The sequence below is a fragment of the Saccopteryx bilineata genome, chromosome 3, assembly GCF_036850765.1.
Source record: "Saccopteryx bilineata isolate mSacBil1 chromosome 3, mSacBil1_pri_phased_curated, whole genome shotgun sequence".
Lineage (NCBI taxonomy): Eukaryota > Metazoa > Chordata > Mammalia > Chiroptera > Emballonuridae > Saccopteryx > Saccopteryx bilineata.
The window spans coordinates 294,291,847-294,310,942 of NC_089492.1; the positions used below are offsets into that span (position 1 = coordinate 294,291,847).

At 46.3% G+C, this 19,096-nt stretch overlaps 1 protein-coding gene and 1 pseudogene across 3 annotated transcripts; both read right to left on the reverse strand.

The window, feature by feature from the left end:
• Positions 1-347: 347 nt before the first annotated feature.
• LOC136331791 (zinc finger protein 211-like) lies at positions 348-12,386 on the reverse strand. Of its 3 annotated transcripts, none has more exons than XM_066270816.1 (3): positions 11,705-12,386; positions 3,051-3,177; positions 348-2,491 (listed from the first exon to the last, which is right to left on the reverse strand). In XM_066270816.1, exons 1-3 carry the CDS (start codon positions 11,735-11,737, stop codon positions 1,071-1,073), a joined length of 1,581 nt encoding a protein of 526 aa, XP_066126913.1. In that variant the 5' UTR covers positions 11,738-12,386; the 3' UTR covers positions 348-1,070. The 3 variants fall into 3 exon arrangements, with proteins under 3 accessions (XP_066126913.1, XP_066126916.1, XP_066126914.1); XM_066270819.1 differs by lacking the exon at positions 11,705-12,386 and adding an exon at positions 2,637-2,783 and having other exon boundaries at positions 3,051-3,178; XM_066270817.1 differs by lacking the exon at positions 11,705-12,386 and adding an exon at positions 2,637-2,792 and having other exon boundaries at positions 3,051-3,173.
• LOC136328796 (U3 small nucleolar ribonucleoprotein protein MPP10 pseudogene) lies at positions 3,947-6,316 on the reverse strand (annotated as a pseudogene).
• Positions 12,387-19,096: the final 6,710 nt, after the last annotated feature.

Genomic DNA, 19,096 nt, shown 5'->3' on the forward strand with positions numbered 1-19,096 from the left:
GGGGGACCCAGGTTCGATTCCCGGCCAGGGCACATAGGAGAAGCGCCCATTTGCTTCTCCACCCCCACCCCCTCCTTCCTCTCTGTCTCTCTCTTCCCCTCCCGCAGCCAAGGCTCCATTGGAGCAAAGATAGCCCGGGCGCTGGGGATGGCTCCTTGGCATCTGCCCCAGGCGCTAGAGTGGCTCTGGTCGCGGCAGAGCATCGCCCCCTGGTGGGCAGAGCGTCGCCCCTGGTGGGCGTGCCGGGTGGATCCCAGTCGGGCGCATGCGGGAGTCTGTCTGACTGTCTCTCCCTGTTTCCAGCTTCAGAAAAATACAAAAAAAAAAAAAAAAAAAAAAAGGGCTTTACTTATTTTACAAACCAATGGAACATGGCTCTGGCATTTCTTGCATTGGTGACTTCAACATTGAAAATATTTATCACAGGTATTCAGGGAAACCAGGTCCCTGAAAAGGTGGTCCATCGCAAGCTGCCAACTGAACTCAGATGATGTTCTCTTAGGTCAACACTGAGTCAGGTCCTGTAACAACTTATCAGCATTAAAGAAATGCTGATTCCACCTGATCTATGGCGGTGCAGTGGATAAAGCATCGACCTGGAACACTAAGGTTACTGGTTCGAAACCCTGGGCTTACTTTGTCAAGGCACATATGGGAGTTGATGCTTCCGGCTCCTCCTCCCTTTCTCTCTCTCTTCTCTCTAAAATGAAAAAAAAAATACTGATTCTTTAATACCTCACACTTCCTATAATTTATTCTGACAAATCATAGGAAGAAATCAGCTTCTCTAAGGGCATTAGGATGGTGGCTGATGTAAACAGTGGACACCTGCTAGATGGTACAGGTGAAATAACTTTGGCCACAGAAATTTGCAAAGACATAAATCTAGCAAGAGTCCTGGACACCTTAGAAAGTACAACACAGACACACATGCTTCCCAACTAAGGAAAATTTATGGAAAATCTCCATACCGTTGACATTTGGGTACATATAATTAAAATTACACAAATGAAGCCTCAGAGTTACCTACAGAGTTGTTAACACTAAAAAACTGTACATTTCTAATACATCTAAGATTGTCCTCTAATGTGAACTCTCATCATGTGCTTAGAAAGCTGAGAATTGAAGGGAAAGGATTTTCTACACTCACTGCACTTATAAGGCCTTTCTCCAGTGTGAGTTCTCTGATGACACTGAAGGTTACTGCTACTGGAAAAAGACTTCCCACATTCGTGGCACTCATATGGTCTTTCTCCAGTGTGAACTCTCTGGTGATAGCAAAGTTGGGACTTCTGGATAAAAGATTTCCCACATTCATGGCATTTATATGGTCTTTCTCCAGTGTGAATTCTCTGATGACAGCAAAGGTGGGACTTCTGGGTAAAAGATTTCCCACATTCACGGCACTTGTATGGCCTTTCTCCAGTGTGAATTCTCTGATGATAATGAAAGCTAGTACTCCTTGAAAAAGATTTCCCACACTCCCTGCATTCATAAGGCCTTTCTCCAGTGTGAATTCTCTGATGACAGTGAAGGTGGGACTTCCTGATAAAAGATTTCCTACATTCATGGCACTCATAAGGCCTTTCTCCAGTGTGAACCCTCTGATGACGACAGAAAGCAGCTTTTGAGATAAAGGATTTCCTACATGCAGTGCACTCATAAGGCCTTTCTCCTGTGTGAACTCTCTGATGATAACGAAAACCACAGCTACTGGAAAAAGATTTTCCACAGTCAATGCACTCATAAGGCCTTTCTCCAGTGTGAATCCTCTGATGACGATGGAAAGCAGTGTTTGTAATAAAGGATTTTCCACACTCACTGCACTCAAACGGTCGTTCTCCAGTGTGAATTCTCTGATGATAACGAAGGTCAGAGTTCCTGATAAAACATTTCCCACATTCACTGCACTCATAAGGCCTTTCTCCAGTGTGAACTCTCTGATGACGACGGAAAGCATTTTTTGTAATAAAGGATTTCCGACATTCACTGCACTCATAGGGTCTTTCTCCTGTGTGAATTTTCTGCTGATAATATTTTCTCGTATGCAAAGTCATCCCAGACACTGAGGTTTCATCTGGCCTGTCCCTGGTACGTGTAGCAGGTTGTTGGAGATGTCCTGATTCAGTAAGGATGTCCAGTACTACCTCCTGGGAGGTAAGAAGCATCTGGGACAAATTGGAATTGTGGCCTTTTGCAAGTGAAACTCTGTCCACATGTCTTTCAAAATGCTTCTTTTTCACATACCGATCCTCATGGTGCTGACACTTTGTACTGAAATAAAATAGTTCTTCACATGCACCACATTTCAACAGCTGTGATCCCTGCTGCTCAACGAAGTTGAAAATGTCTCTCAAGACAAGGCCACAACTCTCACAGGGGTGGCTCTTCTGAAAAGACAAAGCCAGATTAGGATCCTTTGCCTGTGACACCCTTTCAGATGCATTCTGTTCAGTGGCAGCCTCCACACCCTCTGCTCCACAGCAGCAACCTGAACAAAAGAAAATGCTGGTGAATTACATGTTGATCTTATAGGAAAGAACATTTCTCAACATAAATGAACATCTGTCACAGGTAGGCATAATTCTATGTGATGATTTTTAAGAAAAGGTAAACTTTGAAAGAATGGTAGTTACCCATTACTCAGCCCGAAAAGTCAGTCAGTAGTGGAGACCTCACCCAGCAAAGATGCAAGCATACAATGGGACACAAAAATAAAGGCTGGGTCCATGACTTTTTCTTCCACAAAAGGCTTCCTGGATGACTTTTCATGATGGAGTAATCTGAATGTACTCAAAGCCATAAAAATCAATTATATTAGGTCACATGATATAAACACCAATTTAAGAGTTCAGTATATGAGGTGATGAGGCTGCAACGAGAGTGAAGTGCAAACAAACAAGCCCTACCAAGGACAGCAAGTACCCAGAACATTGCAAAAGCAAGTAGTGCCCACAGTGCACATGTGAACACATGCATCCTCCAGGGACTAGAAGGCACAGGGAAATGCAAATCCTAGGCCAGGTCACTGGGGATAGTGAAGCTCTTACCCAGCGAGGACATAAGCTCAAAGTTCTCCAGCATCACATCTAGGTACAGGCGTCTCTGAGCCTCATTAAGAAGGCACCATTCCTTCCTGGAGAAGTACAGGGCAATATCTCCGAAAGTTATACCGACCTGTAGGAATTAATACAAATGAAACTAGAACAGTATTTCTGAGAACCCACAATTCTACTCCTTATACATCTTCCCCATGCACAACTCCCTCCAGGCCTCTCCAGTTCAGAGACAGCCCAGTCCGGTTACTGACTCTTATTGCCCCTCAGCAACAATAGCTGGCCTAAGAGGGACGGCAGGGAAATGAGACCCAAGGCAGTGTTTTTCAAGAGAGGGTTCGTGAACCGATTCACTAGGAATTTCACGTTGGTCCACAAGCAAGTTAACCACCCTGATGTTATAGCAATAATTCTATTTTCACCATTCGCCAAGTGTAAAAAGATTGAAAAGCAGTGATCTAATCTCAGGGCCATGGCTGAAGGACCTCATTCTTCCTGCCAAGGAATTCCACTGAGAATCCCACATTATGCATCCATTCCACAGCCAAACGTGGGTTATGCTTTATCCTTAAATTCCTTTTTTTTTTTTTAACAGAGACAGAGAGAGTCAGAGAGGATAGCTAGGGACAGACAGACAGGAATGGAGAGAGATGAGGAGCATCAATTATCAGTTTTTCATTGTGACACCTTAGTTGTTCATTGATTGCTTTCTCATATGTGCCTTGACGGCGGGCCTTCAGCAGATCGAGTAACCCATTGCTCAAGCCAGTGACTTTGTGTCCAAGCTGGTGAGCTTTTTTTTTTAAGGTTCTCAAAGACTTTATTTATGAAACAGAACGACAGACAGAATATGAATGTACACATCCATATTTACATCGTAGCCAAAATAGATCACAGCTTTAACTTATGGACAGAAAGGTCTGGTCTTTTCTTCTTCTTCTCTGTCTTCTTCACATCACTGATCTGCATTTTCACTTGATCTTGCAGTTTGGAGAAGAAGGCCTGAGATGACTTCAAGGCGTTGTCTCTGCCTTCATCCTTGAGCAGCGCGGCCCGGGCCATTCCGGGCCAGCTGCCTCAGCATCTCGGTGGCAGCGGCCCTGCTGAGCCGCCCTGCCTGGCCCACACCGGCCTTTTCCAGGAGTTTCCTCCACTTTTCCTTCTCCTTCAGCTTCACGCACTTCCTCTGTTTCCTCTTCCTCCGCTCGCGCTTCTTGTCTGTGGCTGTTTTCTCCGCACCGGATTTGATGTCTCCGGCTTTGTTTTTCTCCTTGACTTCCTCTGATGCTAGGAGGGCCGCATTGCTGACGCTCACGGGCGCCACCTCCTCCATGGTGATGGCCGGCAGGTTCGAGGCGACTTTCATCTCTGGAACGGGCAGCTTGGGGATGAAGTAGAAGTTCGAGAGGGCATCCAGCTTCAAGAAGAGGGAGTCCATCAGCTTCTGAATTTCCATGTGCTCGGGGTTTTCTTCCTCTTCTGTTTTTTGCTGGTGGAGTCTGATGCACTCCTGCTCATAAGATCTCAGCCAGGCTCGGCTTGCTCTTCTTGTGGTCCAGTGTCAGCCGCTTCTTGTACTCGTACGCGTCCTCCTTCGGCTTCTCCTTCCGGACAATGTCGTCCCAGGCCTGATCTCTGATCCTCTGCTTGATGATGTCCTCTAGTTGAAGGGTGGTTTCCTCGGTGATCACAGGTGCCATGCGGACGGCGTGGTCGAAGTGCAGGGTCTCCTCCAGCAGGCTGTTCTCTGGCCGCTTCTGCGCCGTGACCTCGCCCTGGAGCTGCCACGGCTTTTTCTCCAGCAACTCTTTCTCTAAAGACACAATTTTTTCGTTCATCTTTTCCTGTCTTATTTCAAAAGAGGATTTAACTTCTGTGGAATCTCTCTGTACATTTAAGGTATTGGCATCCTCAGTCTCCTCATCCTCTGGCAAGGCGAACATCACCCTTTTCGAGGTTTCTTTATGTTGCTTATTGTCTTCAGTTTCTTCAAGGTCATTCTCTTCATCCATTTCCGAAATGCTTTCTTCTCCTTCCTCAGCATTTTCTTCCTCTTCTTTGGCAATTCCTTCCAATTCCTCATCTGAACCCTGTTCTCCACCATGAGCACCTGCTATATCTTCATCACTTTCAACTAGGTCAAAATAATCTTTGTATTTCAAGTTTCTGGAACTTTTACCTGACTTAAGTTTCTGACTTCCAAACAGTCCTCCCTCATCTGCGTCAGAACCAACATCTTCAAATAGAGCAACCTCCTCTTCCTCCTCTTCCTCAGCAGCGTCTTTCCGTTCCTCTTCCTTTTCCATGTTTTCTAAAAAGGTCTCCATTTCGGCAAGTTTGAAGAACCGGTCGTCCACAATGGACTTTTCTCTGGGTTTTGAGGGCATTCTGTTCTGCGTCTTGCTCTGCTGTTCCAGTTTGCCGATATCAAAGTTAAAGTCAGAATCCTCGTCACTGAAAACTGGGCTTTCCCTCAGGTCAGCTCTGCTTGAGGGTTCGGCCATCCCCTCCCCCTCGAGGTCATCACCACTCAGGTGTGCTGCGTCCTCCTCCTCCGCACCTTGTTCTGGGTCTGCCTGGCCGTTGGCCTCCATCTTCGAGCCACCCTGTTCAGACTCCTGCTCTTCACCTTCACCCTCCGGAAGAAGACTGATGTCTTCATCCGCAATGGTTTCATTCATGGCGTTCTCAAAGTACCGTAATGCCGGCTCATTCTGCAATTCCAGCTGTTGCCAAATCTGCTCATCATCAAAATGATCTATCACCAGTTTCTGTAAAGGACTCCCACGGACATTGCCATTCTCCAGTGCTTTACTAAAGTCGTAAAGTATTTTTGTTAAGGAAGTGAAGTTTGATGCCAATTTATCTTGAACCGTGAGAAAGCTCTCCGGCCGGCCCGTGGCTTTCCCCACCTCGTCCAGACAGCGCGGCGACACCACAGCCGTGTCGCCACGGTGCCATGGCAGTCCACGACCCGGCTCTCAGTGCCGCATCCAAGCTGGTGAGCTTTTTGCTCAAACCAGATGAGCCCGCGCTTAAGCTGGTGACCTTGGGATCTTCCGCATCCCAGTCTGACGCTCTATCCACTGTGCCACCACCTGGTCAGACTCCTTAAATTCTTACACCAGGTTCTCAGACATCCTCTAGCTGTACACATCATTGTGTAATCTCTATCTCTTTCGCATATTTAAAACCTAAGTTTCTCTCAGTGCTGCCACCTTCCTGCTGCATACCATAGGGATCTCTGTGCACTCACCCATAAATTTGGTACATGGTATCCAGAGAGCGCTTAATATACTCAAGCAGGATTCTGAAACACCAAAACCCTCTGAGGGATCCCAAATGGAGGAAAACCCTAAATGAGGCTCTGATGTCCTCCTTATCTACTTCTGATCACTGGTACAATATTTGCCACCCAGATTCTAACGGAAATTTCACAAAGAAATGACCCCTTTCCACTCTGTTTACGTACTGTCCCCTCACAACCCACAACCCTCTTCTCACCGCTCAAACTTGGCTTAACAAAATCAATTACATGGTCTCTATTACTGGCACAATGCCACTTCCAAATGACCATATTTGCCTATGACTTTAGCCATCAGCAAGGCAAAAACTAGCCAGAACCCAGCAAAGCACAAGGTAAAATTCCTGTGAAGCACGATCCTGCCCTCAGTATCATTTCCTCTCAAATACCTCTTGACCTCTACAGCCAGCACTGTCACTGATCCCATCCAGCCTTGATCACCTGGGGGAATCACACTCTCTCCACTCTAATGCCACTATCACTTCTCTACCTCACCTGTGTTTGTGAGGATGAGCACCCCTAATTGGGTGACCAGGAGTCAAACCACTAAGCTTTTGCAATCATTTCCACCACAATATGCACTCCCTCCTGAATGTCTACCTCATCTCCACCCTGTTAAACAAAAAACCACAGCTTTTGCACATCTCCATCCTGTATCCCTCCCCAAATTTCCAGATTTGTGTGTTCAGTTTCCCACTTGATACCTTCTGAGTCTTACCACAGACGAGAAAACACTTCTGATATTTCCAAGGAAAATTAAGCTACTACCATCTTACCCAGCAGATGATGGAGCATCCATCACTTTAGCTGCTAGAACCAAAATTCCTGTGTTGTCCCCAACTCTTCCCTTTATCTCCCTCCATTGCAGTGTCTAAAACTCTACTGGGCCCTACTTTTAACAACATGAACCATGGAAATGACCAGGCAGTGCTGGAATGGACAGAGCACTGAACTAGGATGCAAAGGACCCAGGTTTGAAATTCCAAGATCGCTGGCTAGAGCGTGGAGTCGCTGGATTGATTGTGGGATCATAAAAATGACTCCATGGTTGCTGGCTTGACTCTAAGGTCACTCGCTTTGCTGTAGCCCCCTTTCATAGCCCAGGTCCAGGCACATATGTAAAAGCAATCAATGAACAACTAAGGTACCGCAACTAAGAATCGACGCTTTTCATCTCTTCCCCTTTCTGTCTGTCTGTCCCTATAAGTCCCTCTGTCTGTCTCTGTCACAAAAAGAAAAAAACTGAACCATGGCAACGACTCTGGTCCATCAGCACTCCTATGGTCACAGCACTTGTTTTCTCCTGAGCTCCTGCCACTCCCTTAACCCCATTATCTGTCCTCCACTGTGCGGCCATATAGAGCCTGTTAAACCCAGGAGAGACCCACTCCTTTATCCTATGCAAATGCTCCATTATCTCCATAATACTGTAGATGCCAACACTGTCACTTTGCCATTTTACAGGTCTTAATCTAGAGTTCCCTGCTCTTTGTTTTGAACACAAAGAATGGAAACATGTGCTACCTATTCTCAACTCAGTGGCATCTACAAGCATTTTGACATGCTGGTGACTCTCCCTGGGTTAACCTTCCATATCTGTTTACATTTATCACCAAAAGTTGGGGCACGGTCATTTTACCTGTGGCCTACACTCAGGACACTGGGCTTGAGGGTACTGCATTGATTTCCACATCCAAAAACTGAGAAAATACCAAGAAAACATTCTGGAGGTGAGGAAGGAGAAACCAGAAGAATGCAGAAGAAAGGGGAGCCTGCAATGTCTGGGATCTTATACTCCAGCCTGTGACCTCAGTGTTCTTGACTGAGGGAACAAGGCCAGACAGAAAAGTCTGAAAAATAATAAACCATTTGTATGGACCTTGCTTGTTATCAGTTCCTTGAAATAAAATTGCAGCTCCAATAAAAGGAATGAAAAGTTTATCAAGGACAGACCCTCCAACCTCCTCTCTCCTTCCCCACCCTAAGACATGAAAGTCATGTAGACCAGCAAACAAATAAGTCATAGAAATCTGGCATTTGTCACGTGAAAGCTAATGCTGTATAGGTATATAACTGTGATGGCGAACCTATGACACGTGGCTGCATGCTGCTGCATACCAAAGAACTATGGGGCCGCATGCCAAGAAGGATGTTTCATCCTCGGCTCCTGCACGGCCAGGTGCAGTAGCCAAGGATAAAACATTTGCTGTAGTGTAGACACTCTATGCCGAAGGTCTGTAAGCCAAAACAACAGAACTCCAGTACAGAGCGTCTAGTTCTGGGACTTCCGGTTAGGCCATTAGGGGGTCTTTGACCTCACTTCTGGCCAGCGGAGCAGGGAGCAGCGGAATGCTGCAGGGGACGCATCTCTGGGGGCCCTGTGATCGCCATTACTAGCAACCACATAACCACAGCAACCATCATCCAATCTACTGTTCTGGGGTGTCTTGGATTTCTAATTGACCTTCATTACTGAGATAAGTGAGGGGGAGGCTGGGAGAGGTGAGGGCCTGTGCTATGGGTGCCGTTTCCCACCATTAGAAATAGCGGCAGCCATCTTAATTTACATAAGATGCAACTTGCAGAATTTCAAGACAGCATCTGGGCTCAGGTGTTTGTCCACTTGAGGTCAAAGCTTGAGAATATGGAAAGGTGCCGCTTGGAGAATCAAAAGAAGTGCTACTACGAACAGGAAATTTGGAGCGTCTGGAACTGATTACCAGACACTTTTAGCACCCTGAAAAATATAGCAATGGCTTTACTCACAATTTTTCCCTCTACATACTTTTGTTAGACCTTATTCTCAGTGTTAAATAACATCAAAACCAACAAAAGAAACAGATTGACAGATGAAGTTAGTAGCACTTCCTTGGGCTTGAAGCATACAAAATACCAACCTTCAATTGAAGACTTAGCCAATGAAATTCAGCAACAAAAGTCACTAATAGGCAGGTTAGTTAAAGAATTTTCCCTCACCCTCACTTATCTTAGTTCAGGGCACCCCACACAAGTTAAATAATATCAAGACCAACAAAAGAAACCGACTGACAGATGAAGAAAGAAGTCACTAAGCAGATAAGTTAAATAATTAGTTTTTGGTTTATTAAATAGTTATATATTACAATTATACATTTTTTATTTAAACTATAAATATTGCGAAATTATGGGTTTTTTTCCTCAAAGTGACACATCATCCAAGCTATGCTCGGTTTTTTGGTGAATTTTGACATACCAAACTCAAAAGATTGCCCATCACTGGTATATAATATGTAAGAAATCTAACTTCAGGGAGCACGTGTTTTGTTGCCTCTTTTGGGGTCATGCACCTTTGAGAGCTAAATAAATCCTACTTCTTTCATCAGGTTGTCTGGGCGGTTTTGTCCTCCTTTGATCCCTGTAACAGAGGCACCAGGATCCCAGACATTACAAGGTGGTGTCAGGACCAGAGGGAATCGCTGACACCCAATCCTGACTTGTGTAATTTACATAAGTGGTTTTTCAACCTTTGGAACCAGTGGGAAGACACAACCACTATTCCCTGACCAGTTCTGGAGTCTATTGACCTCTAGCAAACCCTTTTTTTCTGGGAATCAGTCCTCAGTGCTCCCTCTTCCCAGCTCTGTGACCTTATACAAGGGCTCAACTCCTGGGGCCTCACTGTCCTCACCACCCCATTGCAGTCTGTTCTCTCTCTTCTCAGCAAGATTTTAAAATGCCTTAAAAACCCCTGTCCCTCTTTGTTCACAAACTTCTATGGTTCCAATGACCCTAAGAATGAAAGTATAGGCCCCTGCCTCCCAGTCAAGACGTGACTGTCTGCTTGTAATTCCAAGGGCCGCCACCATCGTGACCATTCACATGCAGGTGTCTCAATGAATTCAGGCAGAAGGTAAAGAAACAGTAGAGCCCAAGGATGGTTGGCTATTCTGTTTATTGGTGTCTCCCTAGACCGGAAAGCCACAAGAAAGCCACCCTTGAGAGCAAGAAATCAGATGTACCAGGAAGCAACCCAAGGGAGGACAGATAACATTCTTTCTTTTCTCCTCCATGAGAGAGACAGAGAGAGGGATAGCCAGACAGAGAGAGAAATGAGAAGCATCAATTCTTTATTGCAGCACCTTAGCTGTTTATTGATTGCTTTCTCATACGTGCCTTTACCAGGGGGCTACAGCAGACCTAGTGCCCCCTTGCTCAAGCGAGTGAACTTGGGTTCAAGCTGGCAGGCTTGGGGTCTGGAACCTGGGTTCTCTGAATCACAGTCTGATGCTCTATCAACTGTACCACTGCCTGGTCAGGCTCAGATAACTTTTATAAAGGAATGAGAATTTATTAAAGCCAGTGGAGCTCGTGTAGCATGTAGCTCTAAAATATGAACTTCCTGAATTTGATTTTCTTACAGGTTATATACCTTTACAGTGTCTAAGCAACGGGCATGTGATTTCTTTTAAATTTTCCCAGTAGTAAAAGAGAGTGGAGGGAAAGTTTCAGTGGGGTCAGAAAGGGGCAAGGGGTTTCTAGATCCCTGGCCATAGTTAAATACATATTCTGCTATTCTTGCTTTGTATTGTAAGTGACTCTTAAGCACTCATAATGACAACTATGGGATGTAGTTGACTTATCACTGGCTGAATGAGTTACCCCTGCTGGGTCCTTTCCTTTGTATTCTTTTTGTTTCTTCCTTCTTAGGGAAAAGGGGGCCCGCCCCTCTTCCTCACGGGGAGGAAAAAGAAATCCTGCTGTGAGGGAAGAATATCTTTTCCACTTCTGTTCTTTCCTTCCAAACTTTCTGGCGGGAAAAATCTCTTCCCCATCAAACAATGGCGCTTCGCAAGCAGGAACGCAAAGAGCAATTTGCAATCAGCTGCCACACGCTGAACTGCCCAGCGCCATTTTTTTTTGGGGGGGGGTAAGTTTTTCTAAGTAAGAAGAGGGGGGAAGGAAGACAGATCAAGACTCCCGCTTGCGCCCCACCGGGATCCACCCGCCATGGCCACCAGGGGGCGATGCTCTGCACTTCAGGGACGTTGCTCTGCTGCTGCTGGAAACATTCTAGTGCCTGAGCCAGAGGACAAGGCACCATTTTCAGTGCCCGGGCCAACTTCGCTCCAAAGGAGCCTTGGCTGCGAAAGGGGAAGAGAGAGAGAGAAAGGAGAGGGGGGGGAGAGTGGAGAAGCAGATGGGCACTTCTCCTGTGTTCCCTGCCTGGAAATCAAACCCGGGACTTCCACACGCCGGGCCGACGCCCTAATGCTGAGCCAACCGGCCAGGGCCACCACTTTTAACAAGAAAAGTGAGGAAACTAAAAACAAATTTTCCAAACTCATTTGCCCAGTTCCGCACTTACCTCAGTCCCGCGCCGTAGCGCGGACGCCGCCATCGCCTTTGGGAACTCGGAAGCGGGGCGGAGTGGCAGACGAGGAGGTGGCTCAGGGCGAGGCGGTCCAGGTCCTGGCCCTGGAGCAGGTCGCCTGGGGCGGCGTCGCCAAGACTCACACTTCCGTTAGCGAGCCGGGGACCACGACTCCCGGATCTCGCGCCTTCCCTCCCCACGATCTCCACGGCGACTTAGCGCTCCGGAAGCGCAGACTGACCTTGAGAAGAGACCAACCACAAGCCCGAAGAACCACGGAAGTCCCTCCCCTAAGCCTTGTGCCTGAGCGGAAACGCCGTTTTGGAGCCTTCCCTGACGCAATCTGCGGTCGTCGGCGCACCTCCTTCTGGGTAATGTAGTTCCTGCACTCCAAGGCGGTGATTCTGTCTTCTCGCACTGACGCCAGGACTACCCCACGTGTATTGCCAGGAAATTCGAGGGTCCTTATCTCAATGACGTTTTGAAAATGTCCATAAAAAGCTCGGTTAACAAGCTGTTTCCTAGTTTTGATTTGTTAATGCTGACACCAATAGGTTGGAGCTGAGATATCAAGCCTCCAGGTGCTCCATCTGAGCCAGTGACATCTTGCTCAAGCCAGTGACCATGGGCTCAAGCCAGCGATCTTAGGCTTCAAGCCACCAACATCAGGTTTTCAAACCTGGGTCCTGAGAGTCCCAGGTCAATGCTCTATTCACTGTACCATGACTGGCCAGTTTAAAAAAAATTTTTTTTTTAATTTTATTTACTCATTTCAGAGAAGAGAGAGAGAGAGAAAGAAAGTGGGAAGGAGCAGAAGCATCAACTCCCATATGTGCCTTGACCCATATGTGGGTTTCAAACTGGCGACCTCAGCATTCCAGGTCAAGGCTTTATCCACTGCGCCACCACAGGTCAGGCAACTGGTCAGTTTATTCAAACATTTAATATGTGTCGTGAGCATGAACAGGTGGTGGCACAGTGCATAGACAATCGAACTGGGACACAGAAACACAGGTTTAAAACCTTGAGGGTGCCAGGTTGGGCACAAGGTTGATGACTTCACTAGGGGTCACCCAGTCTGTTTTAGCCCCCCTTCAAGGCACATGAGAAAGCAATCAATGAAAAGCTAAGGAGAGGCAACAAAGAATTGATTTTTCTCATTTCTCTCCCTTCCTGTCTATCCCTATGTATCCCTCTCTCTTTGTTAAAAAAAACCAAAACATGAGTGGTGATATGATACTCTGCCATTCTCAAAGGGATATTGTGAACATAAACTTTTTTAAAAATAAATTTAATTCCCCTATGTATCTTCTTAAAAAGAGTTTATTAATTTTAGAGAGGAGAGAGAGAAGGGGGGAGGAGCAGGATGCATCAATTAGTTGCTTCTCCTATGTGCCCTGACCAAGCAAGCTTGCATTTCAAACCAGCAACCTCAGCATTCCAGGTCAAGGCTTTATCCACTGAGATACCACAGGTCACGCAGGAACACTAACTTTAAAATCAAATAAAAAAAATTTTTTTTTCATTTCTCCGAAGCTGGAAACAGGGAGGCAGTCAGACAGACTCCTGCATGCGCCCAACCGGGATCCACCCGGCATGCCCACCAGGGGGTGATGTTCTGCCCATCTGGGGCATCACTGTGTTGCATCCAGAGCCATCCTAGCGCCTGAGGCAGAGGCCACAGAGCCATCCCCAGCGCCTGGGCCATCTTTGCTCCAATGGAGCCTCAGCTGCGGGAGAAGAGAGAGAGAGGAAGGAGAGGGGGAGGGTTGGAGAAGCAGATGGGCGCTTCTTCTGTGTGCCCTGGCCGGGAATCGAACCCGGGACTCCTGCACGCCATCCCGACGCTCTACCGCTGAGCCAACCAGCTAGGGCCCAAATAAAATTTTATAATTAAAAAACTATGCCTATGTATATATATAATAAGTATAAAAAATGAATACTTCTGCACAAAATCTATTTAATTTTTTTGAGCAAATATCACACCAAAATAAACAAAAATTGGCCCTGGCCAGTTGGCTCAGCGGTAGAGCGTCGGCCTGGCGTGCGGGGGACCCGGGTTCGATTCCGGGCCAGGGCACATAGGAGAAGTGCCCATTTGCTTCTCCACCCCTCCCTCCTTCCTCTCTGTCTCTCTCTTCCCCTCCCGCAGCCAAGGCTCCATTGGAGCAAAGATGGCCTGGGCACTGGGGATAGCTCCTTGGCCTCTGCCCCAGGCACTAGAGTGGCTCTGGTCTCGGCAGAGCGACGCCCTGGAGGGGCAGAGCGTCGCCCCTGGTGGGCGTGCCGGGTGGATCCCGGTCGGGCGCATGCGGGAGTCTGTCTGACTGTCTCTCCCCGTTTCCAGCTTCAGAAAAATACAAAAAATAAATAAATAAATAAATAAACAAAAAATTTAAAAACATTAAAACTAGCTAATGAAAGAGTTAAGAAAAATCTAGTCTTACTGGAAATTATAAAAACTTCTAAAAAAATTTAGATTCCCCAGCATCCTGCAAATGGCACAACATTCATATAAGTGTTTGGACACTCAACCAAATGGTAAACAAGAGAAAATTGTGTTAATTTTTTCTTATTCATGGAATATCTTCCAGATGTAATTGAATCTTTCTTCTCTCATTTAAATATGAGCCCTTAAAACCTTCAGGAACCACGTTTCTCATTCCTGGTGCTGCTGTTACATTTTTCTTTCTTTTTTTTTTTCTCTTACATTTCTACAGCACCTGTTACCTTATAATTTACTATAACATAGAATATTTTAAGACTTTATTCCATTTTTTTTTTCCAGACAGGAGACGGATGGAAAGGGGGAGAGTAGGGGGAGGAGCAGGAAGCATCAACTCCCCTATGTGCCTTGACCAGGTAAGCCCAGGGTTTTGAACTGGTAACCTTAGTGTTTCCAGGTCAATGCTTTATCCCACTGCGCCATCACAGGTCAGGCAGTTTTTTTTTTGACTCATAGGGTAGCTTTTTTTTTTTTTTTCTTCATTAGTTTCTCGTTGCGCATTGCGACACCTTAGTTGTTCATTGTTTTTTTCCCCATTGATTGCTTTCTCATATGTGCCTTAACCGTGGTCCTTCAGCAGACTGAGTGACCCTTGCTTAAGCTAGCGACCTTAGGTCTAAGCTGGTGAGCTTTGCTCAAACCAAATGAGCCCGCGCTCAAGTTGGCGACCTTGGGGTCTTGAACCTGGGTCCTCGGCATCCCAGTCCGTCGCTCTATCATCTGCGTCACCGCTTGGTCAGGCAAGGGGTAGCTTTTTTTTTAAGTGAGAAGAAGGGAGCTAGACAGACTCCAACAGGTGCCCTAACTTGGAGCCACCACCTGACAACCCCAATCTTGGGCTGGTGCTCATATCAATCAAGCTATCTTCAGTGCTTGGGGCAATTGAACCAGTTAGGCCACAGGCTGCAGGGAGGAGGAGACAGAGAAGGGGGAGAGGAAGAAAAACAGTAGCAGATGCTGGCTTCATGTGTGCCCTGACTGGGGATGGAACCCAGGTTATCTACATGTTGGGCCAATGCTCTATGCACTGAGCCAGCCAAAGGCCATGGGCTAGGTTTTTGTTTTGTTTTTTTAGAAGAATTGCTTTTTTTTTTAAATTTTCTTTTAAATTTATTTTAGAGAGGAGAGAGAGTGAGACAGAGAGAGAGAGAGAAAGGGGGGAGGAGCAGGAAGCATCAACTCCCATATGTGCCTTGACCGGGCAAGCCCAGGGTTTTGAACCAGCGACCTCAGCATTCCAAGTTGACGCTTTATCCACTGCGCCACCACAGGTCAGGCGCAGGTTAGGTTTTGTTTTTTGTTTACAGGGACAGAGAGAGAGAGTCAGAGAGAGGGATAGATAGGGTCAGACAGACAGGAACGGAGAGAGATGAGAATCATCAATCATCAGTTTTTCATTGCAACACCTTAGTTGTTCATTGATTGCTTTCTCATATGTGCCTTAACCGTGGGCCTTCAGCAGACTGAGTGACCCTTGCTTAAGCTAGTGACCTTGGGTCTAAGCTGGTGAGTTTTTGCTCAAGCCAGATGAACCCGCGCTCAAGCTGGCGACCTCGGGGTCTCGAACCTGGGTCCTTCCGCATCCCAGTCCGATGCTCTATCCACTGCGCCACTGCCTGGTCAGGCAAATCCTTAAGTATTTATGCAATATAAATATTAGCAGAAAAAGTAGTATTATTCACATCATATACATTCTGGGAAATGCAAAATGATCTATTAAACTAGAAAGTAAATCAGCCCTGGCTGGTTGGCTCTGTGGTAGAGCTTCGATGTGGCATGTGGAAGTACCGGGTTGGATTCCCTGTCAGGGCACTCAGGAGAAGTGCCCATCTGCTCCTCCACCCTTCCCCCTATTTTTCCCCTCTCTTTCTCTTCCCCTCTCACAGCCAAGGCTCTACTGGAGCAGAGTTGGCCACGGCACAGAGGATGGCTCCATGGCCTTTGCCTCAGATCCTAGAATGGCTACAGCTGCAACAAAGTAACGCACAGATGGGCAGAGAACTGCCCTTTAATGGGTTTGTCAGGTGAATCCTGGGCAGGAACATGCTGGAGTCTGTCTCTCTGCCTCCTTGCTTCTCACTTCAGAAACAAACAAACAAACAAACAAAAGCAAAGAAAGTAAATTGGTGAATACTTGGAGAGCTGTGAAGGGCAGGGAGAGGAATGTAAAAGGATATGAATTAAACCCACAGTGACAGACATGGTCAGTATTAGGACTACGGTGAGTTACAGTTTCACACATATGCTGAAGCTAAATATAAAACAATTTGCCCAATAATTATTGGAAAATACATTTGGTAACTATGTTTTATCCATATTCTCATGCCCTCTGAAGGGTCAGTCTTTCCTTAGTGACATTAAATATACCAAACAATGAAGGACTGTTTTTCAATCAATAGCAATGCTGCCTAGGTAAAAAAAAAAACCCGTATCTGTAGACAACAGATACTTTTCTTTATCTTAGCTTCCTGCCTGGGCACAATATCTGATAAGGTACAAAAATTTACAAAACCACTGGTTTATTTTCAATGATAATGACTTTAGTCACAGAAGAAAAATATGGCAAGAAACCCTACAATTTGTGTAAACAGTGATCCTGCAGTTCTTTTCACAGAAACATTTCTGGACGCACATTTAGACAAGTCACATTCCATCTAGCCTGTGCCTAGATTTAGAATCTTACAACACCTATTGGGCCAGTGTTTCTGTAGCAATCAGGTGTTCCTCTTTAATCCCTATAGTTCTGCAACCAAGTGACCATTAGCCTTGGAATTGTACACATTACGGCACATGATGCCCTATTGGTAGGCTCAGTGGTAAAGCGTCAGCCTGGCATGTTGATGTCCATGATTCGATTCCCAGTTAGGGCGCTCAACAAAAGCACCCGTCTGCTTCTCTACCTCTCCCCCTCTTGCTTCTCTCTCTCTCTTACTCCTGCAGACATGGCTTGATTACAGTAAGTTGGCCCTGGGTGCTAAGGAAGGCTCCATTGCATCTGCCTGAGGCACTAAGAAGAGCTAAGTTGCTGAGCAATATCCCAAATGTGCACAGCATCACCCCTCTGTGGGCTTGCCAGGTGATCCCTGTCAGGGTGCATGCAAGAGTCTCTCTGCCTCCCCTTCTCTCGCTGAATAAAAAAAACAGTGGACACATGGCCCTTGGCAACACTTTCAAAAATGATTCGTTCAATACTGGCAGTGCTTGTAAACAAGGAAAAATGTCCTGTGTTTTCAGATGCAACTGATGTTGTGACACCTCTCAACACTTCAAAGTAATCTCTGAGTCTCCCAAAACTCATGGCATCCAGGCTCCACATGAGGGCCACAGAATCTGGCAGGCTATTCTGGGTGGATATGGGCAACCATAAAAATATGGCAAAAGCTGATTTCAGCACCACATTGTACTTTCGAAGGCAGAGAAAGTTTGAGACCCATGTAAAAGTTCTTGACCTATTCATGCCTCTAGAGCTGAAATCTACTATAATCTAAATGATACAGTAAATAAAATATCCAATATTAAAGAGAAGTCAAATAAATGGGCCTGCATTATTATACAAGCCAATGGGACATGTAAAATGGCTCTGGCATTTCTTGCATTGGTGACATCAACACTGGAAATATTCATCACAGATATTAAGGAAACCAGGTCCCTGAAAAGGCAATTCCATCTGCAAGCTGCCAGCTGAACGCAGATGATGTTCTCTGCGGTCAACACTGAGTCAGGTCCCGTCACAACTTATCAGAGTTAAATAAATGCTGATCCTCTAACAGCTCACACTACCTATAATTTCCTCCAACAAATCAGAGGAAAACATGAGCTTCTCTAAAGACATTAGGATGATGAATGATGTAAACAGTGGACACCTGCTAGATGGTACAGGTGAAATACATTTGATCACAGAAATCTGCAAAGATATTAATCTGGCAAGGGTTTTGGAAGCCTAGAAAGTACAACATAGACACACATGCTTCCCACCTAAAAAATCTTATGGAGGCCCTGGCCGTGGTAGAGCGTCGGCCTGACGTGCAGGAGTCCCGGGTTCGATTCCCGGCCAGGGCACACAAGAGAAGCGCCCATCTGCTTCTCCACCCCTCCCCCTCTCCTTCCTCTCTGTCTCTCTCTTCCTCTCCCATAGCAGAGGCTCCACTGGAGCAAAGTTTGCCCGGGCGCTGAGGATGGCTCCGTGGCCTCTGCCTCAGGCGCTAGAGTGGCTCTGGTCTCAACAGAGCGATGCCCCAGATGGGCAGAGCATCGCCCCCTGGTGGGCATGCCGGGTGGATCCTGGTCGGGCACATGCGGGAGTCTAACTGCCTCCCCGTTCCTGGCTTTGGGGGAAAAAAAAAAAAAAAAGTCTTATGGAAAATCTCCATGCCACTGACATATGGGTGCATATAATTAAAATGAGCCAAATGGAGACTCAGAGTTACCTACACTATTGTTAACACTTATTAAAAATACTGTACATTTGCCTGACCTGGTGGTGGCGCAGTGGATAGAGCATCGGACTGGGATGCGGAAGGACCCAGGTTCGAGACCCCGAGGTCGCCAGCTTGAGTGCGGGGCTAATCTGGTTTGAGCGAGGCTCACCAGCTTGGACCCAAGGTCGCTGGCTCCAGCAAGGGGTTGCTCAGTCTGCTGAAGGCCCGCGGTCAAGGCACATGTGAGAAAGCAATCAATGAACAATTAAAGTGTTGCAACGCGCAATGAAAAACTAATGATTGATGCTTCTCATCTCTCTCCGTTCCTGTCTGTCTATCCCTGTCCATCCCTCTCTCTGACTCACTCTCTGTCTTTGTAAAAAAATAAATAAAAATTTAAAAAAACAAAACAAAAACAAAAAAACCCTGTACATTTGTGATACATTTAAGATTGTCCTCTAA

What these genes read in the sequence shown, in the direction of transcription:
- LOC136331791 (XM_066270816.1), bottom strand. Translation starts at nt 11,737, where the DNA reads ATGGCGGCGTCCGCGCTACGGCGCGGGACTGAG. An exon ending in CGCTACGGCGCGGGACTGAG is followed by an intron (nt 3,178 to 11,704) that starts GTAAGTGCGGAA and finishes TAATTCCTACAG; the next exon opens with GTCGGTATAACTTTCGGAGA. An exon ending in TGAGCTTATGTCCTCGCTGG is followed by an intron (nt 2,492 to 3,050) that starts GTAAGAGCTTCA and finishes TCTTTTGTTCAG; the next exon opens with GTTGCTGCTGTGGAGCAGAG.